The 18410-nt window shown below is 35.3% G+C and overlaps 1 protein-coding gene across 9 annotated transcripts in view; it reads left to right on the forward strand.

Annotated features, from left to right (window-relative positions):
* Positions 1-18410, forward strand: part of BRD1 (bromodomain containing 1) — a 70771-nt gene that overhangs the window by 42233 nt on the left and 10128 nt on the right. For 8 of the 9 annotated variants that reach the window (XM_040596808.1, XM_040596814.1, XM_040596809.1 and 5 more), the window contains 2 exons: positions 14485-14620; positions 15931-16058. In XM_040596808.1, coding sequence (XP_040452742.1) covers positions 14485-14620; positions 15931-16058 — 264 coding nt within the window. Of the gene's footprint in view, positions 1-9563; positions 9773-14484; positions 14621-15930; positions 16059-18410 lie in introns of those variants that run through there. The other variant, XM_040596815.1, reaches the window with a different exon arrangement.

Genomic DNA, 18410 nt, shown 5'->3' on the forward strand with positions numbered 1-18410 from the left:
TGTTCTATTTTATTTGTTGCAACCAATAGGAAAGGTGAATCAGCACCTTTTTTTTTTAAATTCCCCGTGAAATTATATGGAAACTTCATATATGGTGCCAAAACTAGAACTCTTGTGAGGAGGAGCATGGAAAATACATCTTCCATGTATGACTTTTCTGCTATAGTGTTACTCCAAGCATATTTTCACATTATGAAACTGATGACTGTGTGTGGGGTGCTTTGTGTACCCATGTATTTTATGGAAGTGTTAAAGTCCCAAAGTATAATGACATTTCCTGTGTTTCTTTTTTTTAGTCGGTGCACTTTAAATAAAGTTGAAGAATCTTAAGTGTAAGATTATGGTCTTAGTGAGATTTCTCTAAAGAGCATTATAGAAACAAAAAAGTTATCTTGATAACATCGGTGCGGCACAGTTGAAGATGTTAATTACACCTTTTCTTAGTGAACTGTAGTTCTATTTATTGGAGACATTTGAATAAAACCCTCTTTGAGGAAGAACAGCAGCATAAGGAAATTACTTAAGTATATTTCCTTAACAACAATCCATGGCCATTGCTATGACTTCAATATCACCTTTGAAATAATTATTTTTGTTTCATTGTCATGTTGATAACCCGTATGCAGGTATGAAAACAGCATGTGTATTTTTGTGGGTTTGAGTGAAAGATACGGTAATGTAGTTGAACGTTTATTATGAACATGTGATTCAAAAGCTGTTTGTATAAGATTGGGGGGGGCGTGTGTGTGTGTCGTTTCATTTAGATTCTTGTTTGGGTTTTTTGTTTTGCCTCTTTGGAAAGCCCAGTTTCCATTCTTTTTTCTAACAGCTTGGAAAGAGGTATGGATTTGATGTGGTACTTTAGTTCTGAAGTAGGAATCATGTGAAGGTAGTATGATGATACAAATGAGTTAATCTTCAGTAGTGACATAAAAAGCTTTCATTTCCAAATATTCCAATATACCAGTCTTTAATCTAGGTAATTTCTTATATAGATTGCATTTTATCACATGCACACTGATTAATTTTGTCCTAGATCACACCAGGAATTAATACTGATTCCTTGAATTCTTTATCTTTAAACTTTGTAATTTATTTCTTTTTGGGGAAAAAATGTTTTTATTATATATGAAAACTGACTTAATTCTTGACCAAAGACAATCCCACCAGATTTCTGAATACATTAAAATCTTGTCATTTTGTTCCTTTTCTGTCTGTGGAGTTAGGCATATGTGGAGCATATATGCTTTTGATTATCTTCAAAACAAAAAAACCTCAACCCAAACAATTATGGATGTTTTCTTCTTATTTTAGTACTCTTCCCATTTCAGAATTTCTAGGCTTGTGGATTATTTTTTTTTTTTATGTAATATGTAGGCTAGTAACAGGAATAAAATTCAAAAGGTTAAAAGATTACCTTTTTTTTTTAAAAAAAAATAAAATTCTGTAGCCTCTTCCTGAAGCTAATGAAGATACGCGCAAAATTAAATTTACATAGAACTAATACTTAGGGGGTGTTTAAATATAAACCTTTAATTTCTTTGTTCAAGAAGAGACTGTGTATGTGAATTGAAATGTTTTAGCCATATTAAATTCACCTGAAGGTGTTCTAGTTACTCTTTAATAGTATGATTTATATGGTCCGTACCGATGTGTCAGCTTATCAAGTGTTATTCCAGTGATTCTTTTTCCCTTTACAACTAAATACTTTGCTGTCATGTTGGAGATTTTTTTCCTCATGTTATTCTCAGACTTGTCTCTCCACACTAATTTAAGCAATTTGCAGTTGGCAGCTATTTTGAACTACGATTCAGCAGGAAACCAGCACAAACCTCAGATGCTTTTCAGGATTTAAACAGAGTTGAATTGTTTTACTTTCGCATAATGCAAACTAGTGTGGATTCATGCAGATGTCTCTGTTCTGATAAAAATAAATTAGATTATACAGTAGTATGTTTGGGATTTTTTTCTATCTGGTTATTTTTCACAATATTTTAATTTCATGCTGCTGCTAAGAAACGTTATGATTCAAAAGAATTCAGCAGACATGAGCTTTTCCCTCCAAAGCCATACCGTGATAGAAAAGGTATGTGATTCAGGCTTTTTACATGTGTTCTTTTGAGTTAGCAACTTAACGAGCAATCACTGTTGTTGAAAATGCATTACTGTTTTCTTTGACTGCTATGAATGGTATATATTCTCAGTTCTAGTGGATATAAGAAAAAAAATCATTTAAAAGGACTTTGCTTGATGTACAAAGCATTGAAATTTTTAAGTGATCAAGAGCTGCACTGTCACATCTTTTTTCATCCTTATCTTTTTATAACCACTGTGGGGGGTTTGCCATTACTTAAGGATGCTTTATTGTTTTGTGCTTCACCTTACTCGGTCTCCTCAATTTTTCCTGCTTTCATGTCACTCACATGTATTCCTATATGAAGAAGTTCAAAGGAACACGCTAAAGCTAACCTAGTTAAGTAAAACCACACCTACTTTGTCTGATGTTTTGTTACTCATAGACTGCCTTTTATGCTCTCTTGAATTACATTTGAGGTTGGTGTGCTTGCCACTTAGTTTCAAGAAAGGCACATACAGGATCCATTGGCATACTATTTTATAAGTGTGGTGGTCCTATATGTTGTTAGTTTTCATGTACAAAATAATTACTGAACTACTAGCTTTTTTCAGAAATAGGCAATTACTGCACAGCGACTTACCTTCAAAGAGGACTGAAAGCAGTTCACTTTAATACTCAGACCTCCCTTCATATGTCAATCTTTGTTAAAAAAATATGAAACAATAGCATAATGTAACCTTAAATTTTAATTTTGTAGCCTTCTACTAGAGCATTATCACATATAGCACATCTTAGATATACAGCACATCTTTCTCCGTAGTTGCTATGTGGAAACTGACAAGTACATAGTGGAGAGATGTGTAAAAATTTCCTATACATATTTGATGTGTCTTGGTTTTACTTCATATGGTATCTAGCAACTTCTAAAAGAAGATAGGTTGTTTTGATTTAGGAAATCTTGGTCACATCAGAGATTGATGATTCTTGAAGTTTAGGCATGGTAGATCTTAACTGCAACAGTTCAATGGCCTTTTCAAAATATCCATTGTATGCTTACCTTCCTCTTTTGCTACAAAGAGTAGTTTTGGGGTTTTGTTTTTTGGTTGGGTTTTTGTTTTTTTTTTTTTGTCAGGAAATCAGCTGGTGCAGTTATTACATCTGAGAAAAATGAAACTGATTAATGGATAGAAGGTAGATTTTACTGACCATTTAAAACTTTGCCTCTATCAGTTGTGTAGAGGTAGAATAAACTCCTGGAACAAATGATTATTTTAAGATAACTTCTGAGCATTGTAAAATGCTAGATTAGGTTCAGAATAAATTTTCATGTTGTTCTTGGTTTCACACATTTAGGATAGTAATTTGCAGTTACTGTGTTTACACCCTCTATTTTAATTAGAAACTACTACATAAATATTAAGTTAGTAAGAAACTATGTGAGTACTTAGAATATAATATCTTAAAACAATAATTTTAATTTATAGAGTTAAAATTGCAAATAGTGATTATTATAGTGCAGTATGTTGGCTTTTTATTATTTCTTGGCTAGATAGCAGTAATAAAAAAATTAAGTGAAACATGTAATTTACTTGGTATTCTTGCTTCTAGCTACACAGATTTTCTCAAGGCACTGAAACAGATATAAACGAATATTTATAACATGGATCACTGAATTAGTTTTTAACACAGTAAAAAGCGCAGGATTTCTTGGGGGGATGAGGGAATTTATAATTTCTTAATATATGCTTTGCATGCAGTTGTCATTATACAACAAACATACAATCGTACCTTATTAAATCTATTAGTAAATGTTGGGCTGACTTTGTGTCTGCCCAATCACTACAGAATGTTTGCCAGCATTTGACTGTCTGCAAATTACCTTTATGTGAATTCCACTTGTATCTGATACAATTTAGTATTGTAGCAATGACCATTTTTACTTAAATTTTATTTGGTGTGATAAGTATAGAGATTATATCTGGGTAAGACAGAACACAGGTTCTTTTTTGAATTCTTTCAGTACTTGATTTCTAATAAATCCTTGGCGCTCTGGACCACCAGCCAATTTGATTAAAAATCAAGCTTTACGCAGCATTCAGGAACCATTCTCTAAATGGAAGAAATGAAAGTATAACATGCATGTCTAAGAACATAACTTACATCCTCTAAGTTAATAAAAAACTTAAACTAGAGATTGCTTAGTGAAAAAACAAATTGTCATGATTACTCATCTGATTAACGTTGACAAGAATGATAATGTATACATATATTCACGAGTAAGATGCAGTTACTTGACTACTTGACTATATCTACTGACAGATCTAGAGTCATTGTACTTTGAATTAAAACTACTCTTTTTGTTTTCTTTTTCCTTTAGATGCATAGTGATTGTTTCCTGTAAAATCTGATGTGAAGTGTAGTTATCTAAGTACTTAGCGATATCCAAAAACTTCAGCTGTTTGCCTTCAGGAGGTTTCAAAACCTAAAACTTTTTATGGTGTACATGCAAACAAACAAAGCATTGGAGATTGCGAAGGCCTAAAAGGAATTACCCTCTGGCATGTTAGATTTGTCAGTGTATGGACACAGGGACTACAGGGAGCTCCATCCACTGCTGAGTTGTCAGGATAAAATTAGGCTGCACAGCAGCCCATAAGTACCAAAGAGGCTGAGAAAATGAAGCTTGACTAGAACAGTACAAAAATTATTGGGGGAGATGATAGTGGATTTTTGCTTGGTTTTCTACAAGTTTGGTTGGGGCTTTTTTCTGTGTGTTTGGTGTTTTTTTTTAATTTTTTTTTTTTTTTTTAATGGGATGGTAGGCCACTAAGGAACTTTGACCATTTGCTAAGAAAATAAGCCAATTTAAGGGGACACATTTGAAAACAACTGAATGCTTAATTTCTTTATTTGTATTTGGCCCACTCAAGCTTTAGACAGGAATTCTGGCAGCCCTGCTGAAGTTTTTGCCAATTTAATTTCTGGAAAAGTTTTGAGAAAGAGGAGGTGATTGTTGTAATAAATGTGGAATAAAATAACCGCATAAGACAGAAAGAGGGGGGAAGGAAACTATTATATACCAGTCAGCAATTGCAATGACATGTAAGAGAATAAATGTTCCTTTTATTTCATCTAAAGAACCATAGTATTAACTTCCTCACCATTAAAAATCCTTTCCTTATTTCTTGATTTATATTATTGGAGGGAATTTTGAGCAACATAGGCAAGAGCGGTGGGACTTAATGAACAGCTGTGTATATGGGGGTTTTGTTCTTTTTTAAGGCTTGTGAAGTGTATGCATCCGTTAAGTTATAGTATGCATTGATATTTCAGAAGTTTTTCTTGGGTTTTAAACATGTTAATTTCTTTGAAAGTACTATTTTTTGGGTTATTTTTAAGATGTTAATTTTTAGCACCTGACTTAAAATTGCTGTGTTCTCTGAGATCAGTATAACTTAATCTTCTGTAATAATAAAAAAAAATATTTCTACGTGCCCTTCTGTTCTTCTTGATGCTGTAGGAATTGTGGAGCCTTTTACTGTATTCTGGTATTTTCTTTTTTCAAAAAAAAATAAATATTAGCTCATTTCTTGTCCCAGGTTTGGGTTTCTAAAAATAAAGTCATAGTCCCTTATGTGCTTCATCTGTGGCATTTAACACTAATTTTTCTGTGTGGTGCAGATGGTAAACAGAGAAGTGTGGGATTTATTGAAGATATTAAAAAAAAAACCCACCCTAATAACGAATTTGGAGATCCATACTGTGCTTATAAATTAAGAACACACTTGCCATGGTGTTGGGGCTGAGTATAGAATAACCTTCTGTCTTCCAGTTCACAGGCTTAGATATCGTGAAGTCCCTTGTATCAGGTACATCAGGTGCTAGAGTTGAGCAGATCACCATTATATTTGACCTATCTGCAATGTCATAGAATAGTTTGGGTTGGTGGGGACCATTAAAGGTACAGTAACTTCAGGCACTGAACCTGACACGCAAAAATAGAAGTGACTTGGGGCTTATTCTACTATGAGTGGAGAGAGGGAGACACAGTTCCTACATGATTGACTGCAAGATGAATGTTGCTCAGAAAAAGTTTGTGCGTGGGTTGGATTGTTTGGTTTGTTTTGGTTTTTTTTGACTTTCCACTTTTTCCCCCTAGATGAGAACAGGTAATGTAGTTACGTGCATAGAGGGAGGTCCTCCTTTCATAAAGAGTAATTATGGTAGTATGTTTTCTTTTAGTGTATCATACACACAGGCCAGTATTTTGGGATGGTTTTGCTTGATAGCGCTCTTCAGTGTTTCCCGTTGTAGTACCCAGACACAGGTTTTTTGGTGTGCATAGAGGAAGTGTACAGGTTGAGAAGGTATCCCATACAAAGAAACAGGTATTACTCAAGAATAGGTAAAATACTTGAAACAAAGTTGCTTTTGTTGGTGCCCAAACAGTGTTCATTGGTTGTGCTCTCACTTGGACTGTCAGACCATGCTATCCTAACATGGAAACTCTCTGCCCACTTAATTTTCCATTTTTTCCTTCATTTCTTCCTTTATTTTTCCTTTTCTCCTCCCTCCAAAGCTGTAATAATACAGCTGTCACTCAGAAATTACTTTCTAACAACATGTAATTGGAAAAAAGTGGAGATGAAAGCAGATGTTAAGAACTAATCATCAGCTGGTAAGAATGATTAAGTAACACCGAGTTTTATAAAAATATCTTTTTGTTGAAAAGTATTTTAGATCTGAAGGAGGGGGCAGGGAACATCCTATAGATTCATCTGATTAGATACAATGGTGTCAATATGCAAGGTGGCCTTAATTTTAACTCTGTGTTCAGTGCTGCCTAAAAATAGCAACGCTGGGTTGGTGTTTAATATCCCTTGATTATCTTCACTTTACAATGCTTCAAGCAGTGTCAGGTTGACTGCATGAGCAGTGAAACATGTTGTTTTGTCTTTTCAGCTCCTTTTGTTGAAGCCAGGAAGGCAGTCTTAGGATTGCAAGCACAATTAATTTTTTACTAGGCTGGAATAAATTTTAAAGCGATGTTACAGTCTGTAAGATGATTCAGATCATACACTGGATCTTTTATACTGAATCACTTGAAGTTTTCATCTCCTTGTGTAAAATACCTCTCAGGGTACAAAAGGCCTGGAAGCTTAGGTCCACAAATGCAGCTGGTAACTTAATGAAGCAACAGGCTAATTCAAGAACTTGCAGTTTACTGCATTGTCCTGTATGTCATCTCAGGAGCGGCAGATCTCTGGTAAACATTCCTGCCTTCATCTTTCTTTCAGATGGCAACTTCAGTTTCTGTTCCCTGTCCTAGAATGAGGCACAAATTAATAAACAGTTTTTTAAAATAGCTGTAGAAGGCAAATGATTGGCAAATTATTTATTTTGTTTTTAACAGAGTAGGATTGCTGGATGTGCATATGTAGAGAGCTCTAAAGTTCATCTGTCTGTTTCCTTTTCTTTGGATACTATGCCAAGCAATTAATGTTCTCACAATTACAAGGAAACATTTACTTTCAAAAAAGAAAAAAAATGTTGGTAAAAGCTCTGTATAAAATCTTTTACATAGTAATTTAAGAAAAAGAAGTTAGTTCCGTTTCGGAAATGGATTAGGTTGCCTTTGTGAGTTGTGGTGGACTGCTCTGAAGGATTGCTAGGTGTTAGATGCAGTATATTGATAGGTAATTATCGTGCTTTTTCAATATAAATTGAGAAGAAAAATAATTTTTACTGCTTTATTTTTTTTTCTTTCTTTTAATTTATATCAAGATCTGTTAGGTGAGAAAATAGAAATCTTCAAATGGAAAATGTGTAAGAAAATATTTTTTTTCCTGAAGATCTTTACTGTTTGCATTGCTGCATAATTCAGAAAAAATGCTTGGAAAAAAGACTGTGATCTCAGATCCTCATAAGTAGTCTTTGTCACGATAATTAAAGTAAATGATCCTAAATACTATAGACTTTCTATAGCAATGATATTTCTTTTATCTTGAATGATTACCATTGACCTATGTGTGATTCAGGCACTTAAATATTGGAATTTAGTCATCTGTGTGTTTTACATGTCATAAATCATATAAACTAGAGCTGACTAAAGAATTCAGTTTGTAAAGTTAGATTTAAATTCTTCAAGTTTTGTGCTTGCACTTTTTAATGGCATTTTCTACTGTACTACTACCGTCATCAGTCTTTTCTATACCAGAGACACAAATGATACTCTCTAGAAGTTGTTGTAAACCTTTTTTTTTTTTTTTTTTTTTTTGAGAAACGTTTCTGCTTGTATGCTCTCTTTTTCCTTTCAGATTTTTCTGGAATGTTTTCAAGCTCCTACACTAGTGTTGCCTCAGACTTGTATATTTTAAAATGTCTTGAACAAATCATCCTAGACGGTGATCCTAGTGTTGTGCACAGAGCAACAGAAAATCCTTATATTTTGGAAGCTGTAGTTATTAAATGTTGATTACTTTTCCTTTCTGATGAGCAATTCAGATTCAGCTGTTTTAGCAGACTCTCATCTGATTAGCCAAAGACACTTCTTATTTCTATATTTCAAATTCTTAAGCACTCTTTTGAAACATATCACACTGATTATTCAGTGAACCACCAAACTGTATTAATTTATGTGTTACTTAAACCAACAAAGGTGAAATATTTCTATTTAGGGTACTGAAAGCTGCTGCTGTTCAGTGTGTAGGTACCGTGTCATGGGCTCACACTGAGCTTTCTTTGCCATCTTTGGCCATGACCAAATTTTCAGCAAGTTTTAAAAGCTTTATATCCAGGGGGACTCTTCACACGAAACTTCATCATCTTTGAGAGTAACTGGTTCCCATTTTGGCTGCATACTGAAGACTGTTTTAAAACCTGTAAACTTTGATGTACTCAGATACTCATCTGTGTGTTCTGAAAAGAAGGATTATGTCTAGTATTCTTATTGCACTCCACTAGTGTTGGAAGTAGACGTTTGTAGGGTTGCTCTAAGATTCACTTTTCACCAACTTTGTGGATACCTTCCTGTTGCTGCAGTGCATCTGTTTTTGAGGTTTGCATATTTAAGAATACAGTGACTTCTTACTATTTATTACCTTAAGGTATTCCTTTATCCTGCCTGTGCATACTTGTATATATAAATCCTCTTAAATTAGGGTCATCCCCCTTCTTACTCTTACTGGAGGGATTTTTAGATACATTTCAGAACCATGTTCTTGATGCATATCATGCACGTGGAGGTTGTATTCTGTGCTTTCAATGACTTGCATATATTTTCTTTTTCAAGAAGGAGGACAGAATCTAAGTGAAACTTTAATCTAGTTTTGCCCTTTTGGAAACTTTAGCTGAGCATTAGTGTTAGAATACATGGAACACTTGTAGCATTCTCACTGTCTCTGGACACTGCTGTAAGGATGGCTTATTTATTTGAAAGCTCTGTTTCCTTTCAGAGAGACTTAATGGCTTTTTCACTGTCTTCCAGGTTCTCATATTAACTAATATCATGCTGGGTATTTATCTCTTTGGATCCTAATTATTTTCTGTTATCCTCAACATGGAATGGAATTCAATTAACTGATCATTTTGGAACGCAGAAAGACAATTACATTTGAAGTAATTATTTTGGATCATGTTGGAGACACCAGCCATCCTTAAAACAAAAAAAAAAATGAACACTGTTGGAGGAAGTCTTTGACATATATGAAACTATGCTCTTCATTCAATATATTGCCCCATTTCCGTAAGTTATGAAGTTGTACATGTTGTAGTATATGTGACACAAATTGGTCGCAGATTTTTACCAGTCCCAGCATTCTTATTCCCAGAACATGCTCTGTGAGAGCAGATTAGTTAAGAATGTTCCATCTCCATCCTCTTCCCTTCCCCCAAAACCAGTCTAATCTTCCTTGGAGAAGTGTACAAAAAAAAAATGTTTTTACCTATTTTTGTGCATTTATGTAGTTTTACTAAAAAATACACATTTTTCTCTAATATGTATTTTTTAATGAAGACTTAACATCACTGGTGCTGGGTAAGTGCACAAGTCAGGACTGGGTTAGTCCTTGCTTGGTAAAATGAACTTAAATATTGTTGTGTTAAGTGCTGGTGCGCTGTGTGCATTAGTTTTTTTGAATGCTCCCACTTATTTAGTGGTTGAAGTTATTTAATGATTTTCACTATTTCTCAGCTCTTCAGCTGTGGTTTTAATACAACACTTCACCTTACATTTGGATATGCTTAGTTTTGCATCAAGCTGTGTATAACGAAGTTTTAATTGCTTTAGATAATTTTATACAAGTTCTGTTTCTTTATTTTTGTTCCAGCAGAACTACAAGATGCGATCACAGTCTGAAATGCACAATTCTGTATTCCATGGCAGCATTTTGTACACTGATGGAGCATGCTGCTCCTCGAACTATCCTGAGTTTTGTTCTGTCACTTTTTCTGAATTTCTGCTGTCTTTTCAAGAGTTACCTTTTCCTGCTTCCATTAATTTGCTATGGGCAACAAGATTCTAACTTGCTTTGATGTGGGTAGTCAGTGGAAGTAAGAATAAAATCTTACTGTTGAGACAACTTTCCCTTATGAATACAGTTTTCAGGGTAGTGAGAAACCTGTGAAAAAGTATTAAGTTGATGATTTTTGGCTTGCCTTTTTATTTTCTTCCGTTTGTAGTTGTTTGTTAGCAATTTTTTTTTTAATTGTTGTGTTATATAGCATTATTGACATAGCAGTAAACTTTCTATGTAAATTAAAGTCTAAAACTGAAGATTGGAAATTACAGGAACCCTGCATTTAAGATCAATAGCAGACCTCACTATTTGTGAATATTATTTTTTTAAATGAAAAAAGTTGAGTTCTGCCCCTTAGTGCATTGCTTTTTTGATGAAGCTTAAGAACAGAGGGGAAAATATAAAGGAATCGTCCACTAATTCAAGGTTTTAGTTTGTTTGGGATTTTTGTGGTGAGGGAGGTTGTTCTTAATCAAGGGTGTTGGTGAGGAGGTATGTGTAAGAAGTTAAGTACCTGACCTAATAAAAGTTCTCTCCATGACTGCAGAGAAAGCTCATTTGATATAGCTAAATCATGAGCTTTTGGAAAATGTGAGTAACTCATAGAAGTTTGTTGCAAGCTTACCCAGGCTACTAGCCCTCAAAGCAGGATGAGTTACTTCTCCTATGGATTCTTTTTATTTGATCTTATTAGTAATATCTTTCGAGCCAATAAAATGCAAATTCCTTGAAGCAAACGGTGTTCTTTCATCTCACTTATTCTAGTAGCTACAGGAGATGGAGTGTTTCTTGATTCATGGGAGAATGAGTTTCGTAATGAGTGAAGAAACCCAAATTCCCTGTTACAGCATATAAATGTAGTATATCTGTTTAATTTTTGCGCATTGATAATACCATAAAGCACTTGCATTTTATTGCCTGGATTCTTCTGGCAAGTTACAAGGTCACTTAGGAACTGCTGCATCTGTGACAAGATCTGAGTGTGTTTCGTTTAAAATAAGCATTCAGGTATTCCTTTCTTAAAATAATGTATGTTCCTTATAATTTTTGAAGAGTGGACTGTATAAATTTGAGTCTTGTGGATTGTGTAAGCTCATGTAATTTGGGGCTTGTTATTCAGGAAGATTACTCCTGCTGATAGCCTGCACGTGCTTTGGTTTTCATACTTCCACAAGCAAGAGAGAAATGTGTGTGAGAAGCTCTGAATTCGTTGCATTTTAATATTCCCTATTTGTCAGAAAAGTTTTTTTCCCCACTGTTAGTAACCATTCTACAGGCTGGAAAAACTTTGCTTACTGTAATCTTAAAAACCTAAGTTAGTGAATTAAATGAGTCATTAAATAAACATAACCTACAGTATGAGTCTAAGCTAGTATAGGGCTTGACAGCTACTGCAGAGAGCTGTCTCTGTTGCTATAGCTGTGCGTTTCTGTTGCATCCCTTGTTTCTCAGCATCGGCAGTCAGGCAACCGCGTGGTTGCTTTGCCCAGTGCATCACTGAAAACTAGTTCACTACCACAACCATGTATTTTTTGGTACTGATGTGGTGATGAGGAGAAAAAAAATGGCAGATGAACGCCAGAAAGAATGGCTGTTTCCGTGGCAGCATGATCATAAACTGATTGAAGCAATCAAAATGTAAATCTAGTCCCTAATTTTTTTTTTGTCCTGGATATACATACACGTACAGAACTGGTGTGCACAGAGATATGTTGCCAAGCCATGTTTGGCATACATATGATTAAACATTTTATACATAGTTTTACAAGAATAAACAGCTGTTTCCTTCTACTTTCTTGGTCTATTGGGAACTGAACTGTGCTCTGCCTCTGGTAGCAATAATTACTTTGTCTTTAAAATTTAATCTGTGATCTGACTTGCTTCTGCTGATAGCTGATTGAGATTAGCTGGATGCCTGAATGGTAACTTGAGTAATGTGTCTCTGGCTTGTGGCAGAATGAAAACAAAACCGTTTCTACACCTTACTTGAAAAATAGGTCTGACAGGATGTCTAAGAATTAAAAAATAGTTATTTGCAGAGTTCTGAGATATCTCTTTTATTTCTTTTTATCTTTGCAGAATGTTCTTTCAGCTTTTCATTTCAGATGCTGTGGGAAGTGTGCTGCAATAGTGTGTAGGGGAACTGAAGCTTTCTCATAAAGCATACTCTGTTTTGACAGGTCTTTCAGCATAGTCTGAGACTGAACTTCTTAATCTCCAGCTATTTGTACTGACTTGCTGAGAACGAGAACAAGATTAATCAATAGCCTGTAGTTTGGTGCTTGAACACTTGAGACAATGCTACCTTTATATTTTCATTTTCTTTTTTTTTTTTTTTTTTTGCATAGGAAATCAAAGGCAAATACAGAAGTTAAAAAACACTCTCTTAAATGAATGTTCTACAATGCAAACTAAATGACAGTGAAAGAGAATGCTTATCTATAAATCTTTCCGACCATTAAATAAATTCTCCATTTTTCTCTTAAAAAATCTAAAATTGTGTTGACAATCCAAATGGAAGGTCTCCTGGGGAGGAGGGGGAAATCCCTTTAATTGCTGTATGGAATGCCTTGAAACATGACTGGATTGTACAAAATAACTTGCTAAGCTCAAGTTCCTTAGTTGTCAGCCTTCTTTGCAGAGGTCTTCATATAAGACATACTGGAAGAATTAAAACTAGTAAAGTCTTACAGTATAATGCCTTATGGAGGGGCATGTGAAGTTATATAAGGTTATTTGACTATGTCTGAATGAACAAAGATCACAATGACCTTTAAGACACTGATAATAGGGTGGCTGGGATGGGTAGCTCGCTCTTGCAGTATGAGAAGCATGCTGGTTGTATGCCTTAAGTAAGAACTTCATTATAAGGAAATAAGTGTGCTCAGAATTGAATTAGTGTTAAAATTTTGTTCTCTTTGCAGTCTACAGCTTGCAGTAGCTGTTTGCAGGCTAGTACCATTGTCTCTAGCCAGTTTGTTTCTGTTGATATTCCCGAGGCTGTGTTGGATTCTGTCTTAAGTCCTAATGTACACAAACACACACACCACCACCACCCCCTGCCCTTGGAGAAAAGTCTTTAAAACAGTATTTCAAACCTCTTAACTTGTCTATTTAATCAAATATGGAAGTGGCTTAATAGGAACCATACTGTTTGTGAATTAGCAAACCCAGAGTGGGATTGTTGGCAGCCCATCAAATCAGTAGTTTGTAATATAAATGCCTTTTTAATGTTTTCATTACAGTTGTGAAATTAACATGTAATATCCTTGGATGTATGTAAACTTGTGCCAGGGGAAGGATAGTCAGAAGTAGTAATGTGCATATAACTGTTGAACACAGAGAACAGGCTTGATGATGTCCGTCTGAATTTACTAAAATAGAAGGACTTTCAGGAAGAAATAGATAGCATCAGGAGGGAATCCCTACCACTCTTTACTTCCAGTGTTTGAAAAGGGTTTTCTTGACCTAAGGGTGTAACATTGCATTCAAATGAGTGTTGTGGTCATTAGTAAATTTGCCTGGTTTGTAACGTTTGGTGTTTTGTTTTTTCTTGTTTTTCCTACCCAACTTCTGCAGCCTGACTGTCATAGTGGTTGGAAACATTACATAGAAAAACTGATTTGATATTCCATTTGGCACTTCCCATATTACAATCTTCACCTTTTTTTATGATACCCAAATTTCCATCCTATCTTTAAAATCTGGACTACAGGAACCTCCTATTTATAATACTGTGTTTTGAAATGAAATATGTTGTTAATGTTCACGTTTGTTCTTTTTCATCACATCAAAATACTTGAAGTGCAGAAAATAATGAAAGCAAAAAGTTGTTAATGAAAATGGTGTGGTTTCTGGTTTGATGCAATTTATTTTTGTGTTATGCTGTAGGTCTGTCAAATGGTTTTGGAGATGGAAGTAAAGAGAGAGCATTAGATGATACTCCGGGAAGAAAAGTTGAACCTCGTCGCCGCTGTGCATCAGAATCTAGTATTTCATCTAGTAACAGTCTTTTGTGTAACTCAAGGTAAAACTGTAAATCCAAAACACAGAATTGGAACTGAATAGATCAGTTTTCTATACTGCTTGTGACCCACATCGGAGGATGCGTAGATTTTTTAAAAGAAGAGTATCTTTTGATTTTCTCAGTTGTGTATCAAATCTGAGACAACTTTCATGATCACTAGTATTCTTTTGATCAATTCAGGTTATTGCAGATTCGGGCAGTTACACTTTATACTTATGCGTCTTTTGCACTATGTAGATACATATACATATTTGTGCGTATAGTATCTTGGTTTAGTTACCTTCCTAATCCTGTCAGTAGCAATGGGTGTGTTTATTTTGGTGAGGGAAGGAGAGAAGCCATTTCCAAAGCAGAGTTTTGTACACAGGCAAGGTAAATTCGGTAGCTGTGAAACTGTAGATTATCAGTCTGTGGTTTGGATTACTGTCTAGTTACTGCAGTGACGATAGTACCTGTATACCTACTATTGACCTTCTCTTTGTGAAGTCTGTTAAAGATAGACTGTCAGAGTGGTCACCTCTGCCACCATTGATAAATATTTTTCCATAACCAGTGGTGCGTATCATGTAAAAGCACGCTAATCTCTGGGTAAAAGGTAGCTGTCTCCATTCCAGAGCTATGAGGATGGGGCATACGGGAGTACAGGGTAAATCTGTTGGAGGAAAAGAAGAAGGCTTTATTCATGTGTTCAAGATGAGTATTAAACTGTTTAAGGGAATGGTGTTAATGTGCTCATTGACGCAGGCAAAACAGACTTTCGGAAACAAAGAGAACTGAATATTGCATCTCTTGTAAATGTGATATATTGAGGAGTTGATTTAGAATAATTACTGCTCAAATTCTGTGATCTCTTACATAAGTGTGCAGAGAACAAATTTCCCATTTTGCGTATAGGTGCTCTGCAATTGAAGGACTTGAATTTGTAGTGAAAAATGAAAGACAAAATAATTGTGTTTCCTATGTAATGGAACTGTTGGAGCAGAGGGAACGTGTTTTCATTTGGCCAGTGTCCACTCAACACTGAAGACAAAGCAGCTTCTGTCATTTGTGCATGTATAACCTGCAGAGCAATTGAGATGCAGTCACGTACTCTTTGTCTTTTGCTGATAACCAGGCAAATCTGTACATGAAAATAATCTGAGGTTTTGGCTTTTATGTTGTAGTTTGTGTTTGTTACTTAAAATGTGTTAGAGCTTGCGGCTCTGGTTTTACGGTGTACTGATGAATTTTAAATTATTTTTTTTAAGTCTTGCTTTATAGTGAACAATTTTAGTTATCAAATGATGGTTTTAATATTAATACTTTGGTAGTTTCAGCCTACCGAAATGTGGTAAAGGAAAACCTGCACTTATACGAAGACACACACTGGAAGACCGAAGTGAATTGATATCATGCATTGAAAATGGGAACTATGCCAAAGCAGCAAGAATTGCAGCTGGTAACTATAATTTGCGTTCTTAATAATATTGAATGTCTATAATTTTGTCCATCTATTTCACAGATTCTAGCATTCTGTTTTCGCTGTTGAAATATATTAAACATCCTGAAAGTGGGGTTGATAGCATTGCAGAAACCACTGGTTTCTGCTTTTAATTCTTTAAAGACTGAAGAAAATGGTGCCTGATTTTGGTTTTTTGCTTAATAAATGGTATTTAAAGTGCGCAAGCTACTCTAGTAATACAAATGAAACTTGGCCTGAAGCACTACTTGTGGTTCCATAGATATTTTTCCTTGTTCGGCTTTTTGATTTAGAACGTACTCCTCGTATACTGTTCTGTATAGACATGTTGACAGATGAGTAAGACATGGTCTGCTTTGATTCAGGAAAAACTTGAATTTGGAAGGAAGTGGAGTTTTCTAGGAATGTAGAGGATAGTAAAATAACAAATTTTAGGGAAAGAACTGTTCTGTTGGTATGTTTTTTACCTGTTTAGTATTTTCATTGCATTACAAACTTTAAGTACGTCTTCTCTTCCGTAGGTAGAACTGTGTTTCAGCCTTGCAGCGTCTAGCAGGCCTGACTTTAGTTTCTGACCTTGCAGCTCTTCTCTCGCTCATCACGGGTGTTTCTTGTCCAGGACTCTTTCGTGTCTTTCTAGTGCTTTTATCTGGCTCTTTGTTTGCCTTAGTCTGTTCTTTCCTCCTTATATGATCAGGTTTTGTCTTCCTTTCTTAAAGCTAATCTGTTGTCAGCTAATGCTTCAGTACTTTCAGTTTTAGTATCTTTGTTACCTGTATGGTAACCATACGGTATTTAAACTTTATCATTTGCTTTTCTTACTCTGTCCTGGGTAGTCTTAAATTTAACAATTTCCACTTCAAGTTTCTGTTCTTGTTTTTTCAGAATTCTCCTTGATCTCTCTTAATTCTTTGTTCTCAGATACATTCTACAGCTGCCTAAAAGGAGGACCATATGACACTTAACAGCATTATTTTATGTTACTCTGTATTCTATCTAATATGAGCTCTTTTGTCTGCTTTCTGCACCCTGTTACCTCAGCATATCAAGAAGAGGAAATAAGTAGGAGTGAGGTGAATATTCCTGCTTACAGTCTGTGCATAACGGGGAATTTTAACATGATTTACTTTCATTAGTAAAATCCCAGATTTTACAAAGAAACTTAAGCGTTGTTCATTTTTGGCAAAATATCTCAAACAGTAATTTCTAAATGCTTTAGAAACAAATACAGTTCTTGCATTTCTGCTGTCTTCAGGTCCAAGGAAAATCTTGTTTCTGTTTACAGGATGCTCTCTCAGAACCTGCAGTATGGTACATAGAGTCCTGCAATTATGACGGGATGCGGTTTTGCATTGATTAATAGATGTGATCATTGTAGTGCACATATAACATTGTTAGTGTTTGGACTAACATATTTCAGTATAAGAGTGCTATTGAAATCACAAAGCCAAGTGTGCAAGTTAGGGCATGCTGTTTTCTGTAACAGTGCTGTTCAGCACTTCTGACTTGTAAGACTGAGATACGCTTTAGGGGCTGGTCCACTCAGTGTACTGGACAAGTTATTATGGAAAAATAAGTTCTGTATTCAAATATGAAGTTTGTATTGAGATATAAACACAGAGGATGAAGTAAAGTTTCAAAAGTGACTCAGAATTCTGTTTAACTTTGGGGCTTGGACTTGTAGGTTTAATAGGAGAGGTTTTTTGGTTTTCAAATAGAATTATCTATATGTAATAGCTTGTTGTCCTTGATGTGCAGGAGCACTGGAAGATGAATAGGCACGTGCTATGAGTGGTTTTCATTAATAGCTGCTGTATACAGAGATGTCCTGAGGTTTGTAGGTCGTGAATTCCTTAGCAGGGTCAGGAAGTTGCTGCATCAAAAGTGGCAATGTGTTCTTCCCCCTGTCCTCTTGAACCTTGTCTGATCCTTTTGCCTGGCTATGCCTTGTTCCCTGATGTTCTCCTGTTCCCAGGTGCTCTTTGTCCCAGTTTTTTCAGTTCTTTGTCCCCATCTTCGTCCAGCCAGTTGATTCACCTTCTTGTCAGGTTTTTTTTCCTCGGTAAATCTTAGCAACAGTATTTTTTTCCAGCAGTGTCTAGTTGCTGTTTTCCCTTTCAGTCACATCAGACTGGTGGGCAGGGTCACATTGTAGGGGAACATTTTGCTGCGTTTGACTCAAAATAGCTTTCCCCTCTGTGTGGTCTTCATTTCAACAGGTAACATCGACAGCAGAGAGAACACTGTCCAGCCAAGAGTTACACAGTAAAAGAAAGGTCTTGATGGATTGTTCTTTAGCACAAATGGTAAATCTACACTGCAGATGCCACA

The sequence above is a fragment of the Falco naumanni genome, chromosome 5, assembly GCF_017639655.2.
Source record: "Falco naumanni isolate bFalNau1 chromosome 5, bFalNau1.pat, whole genome shotgun sequence".
NCBI classification, from domain to species: Eukaryota; Metazoa; Chordata; class Aves; order Falconiformes; family Falconidae; genus Falco; species Falco naumanni.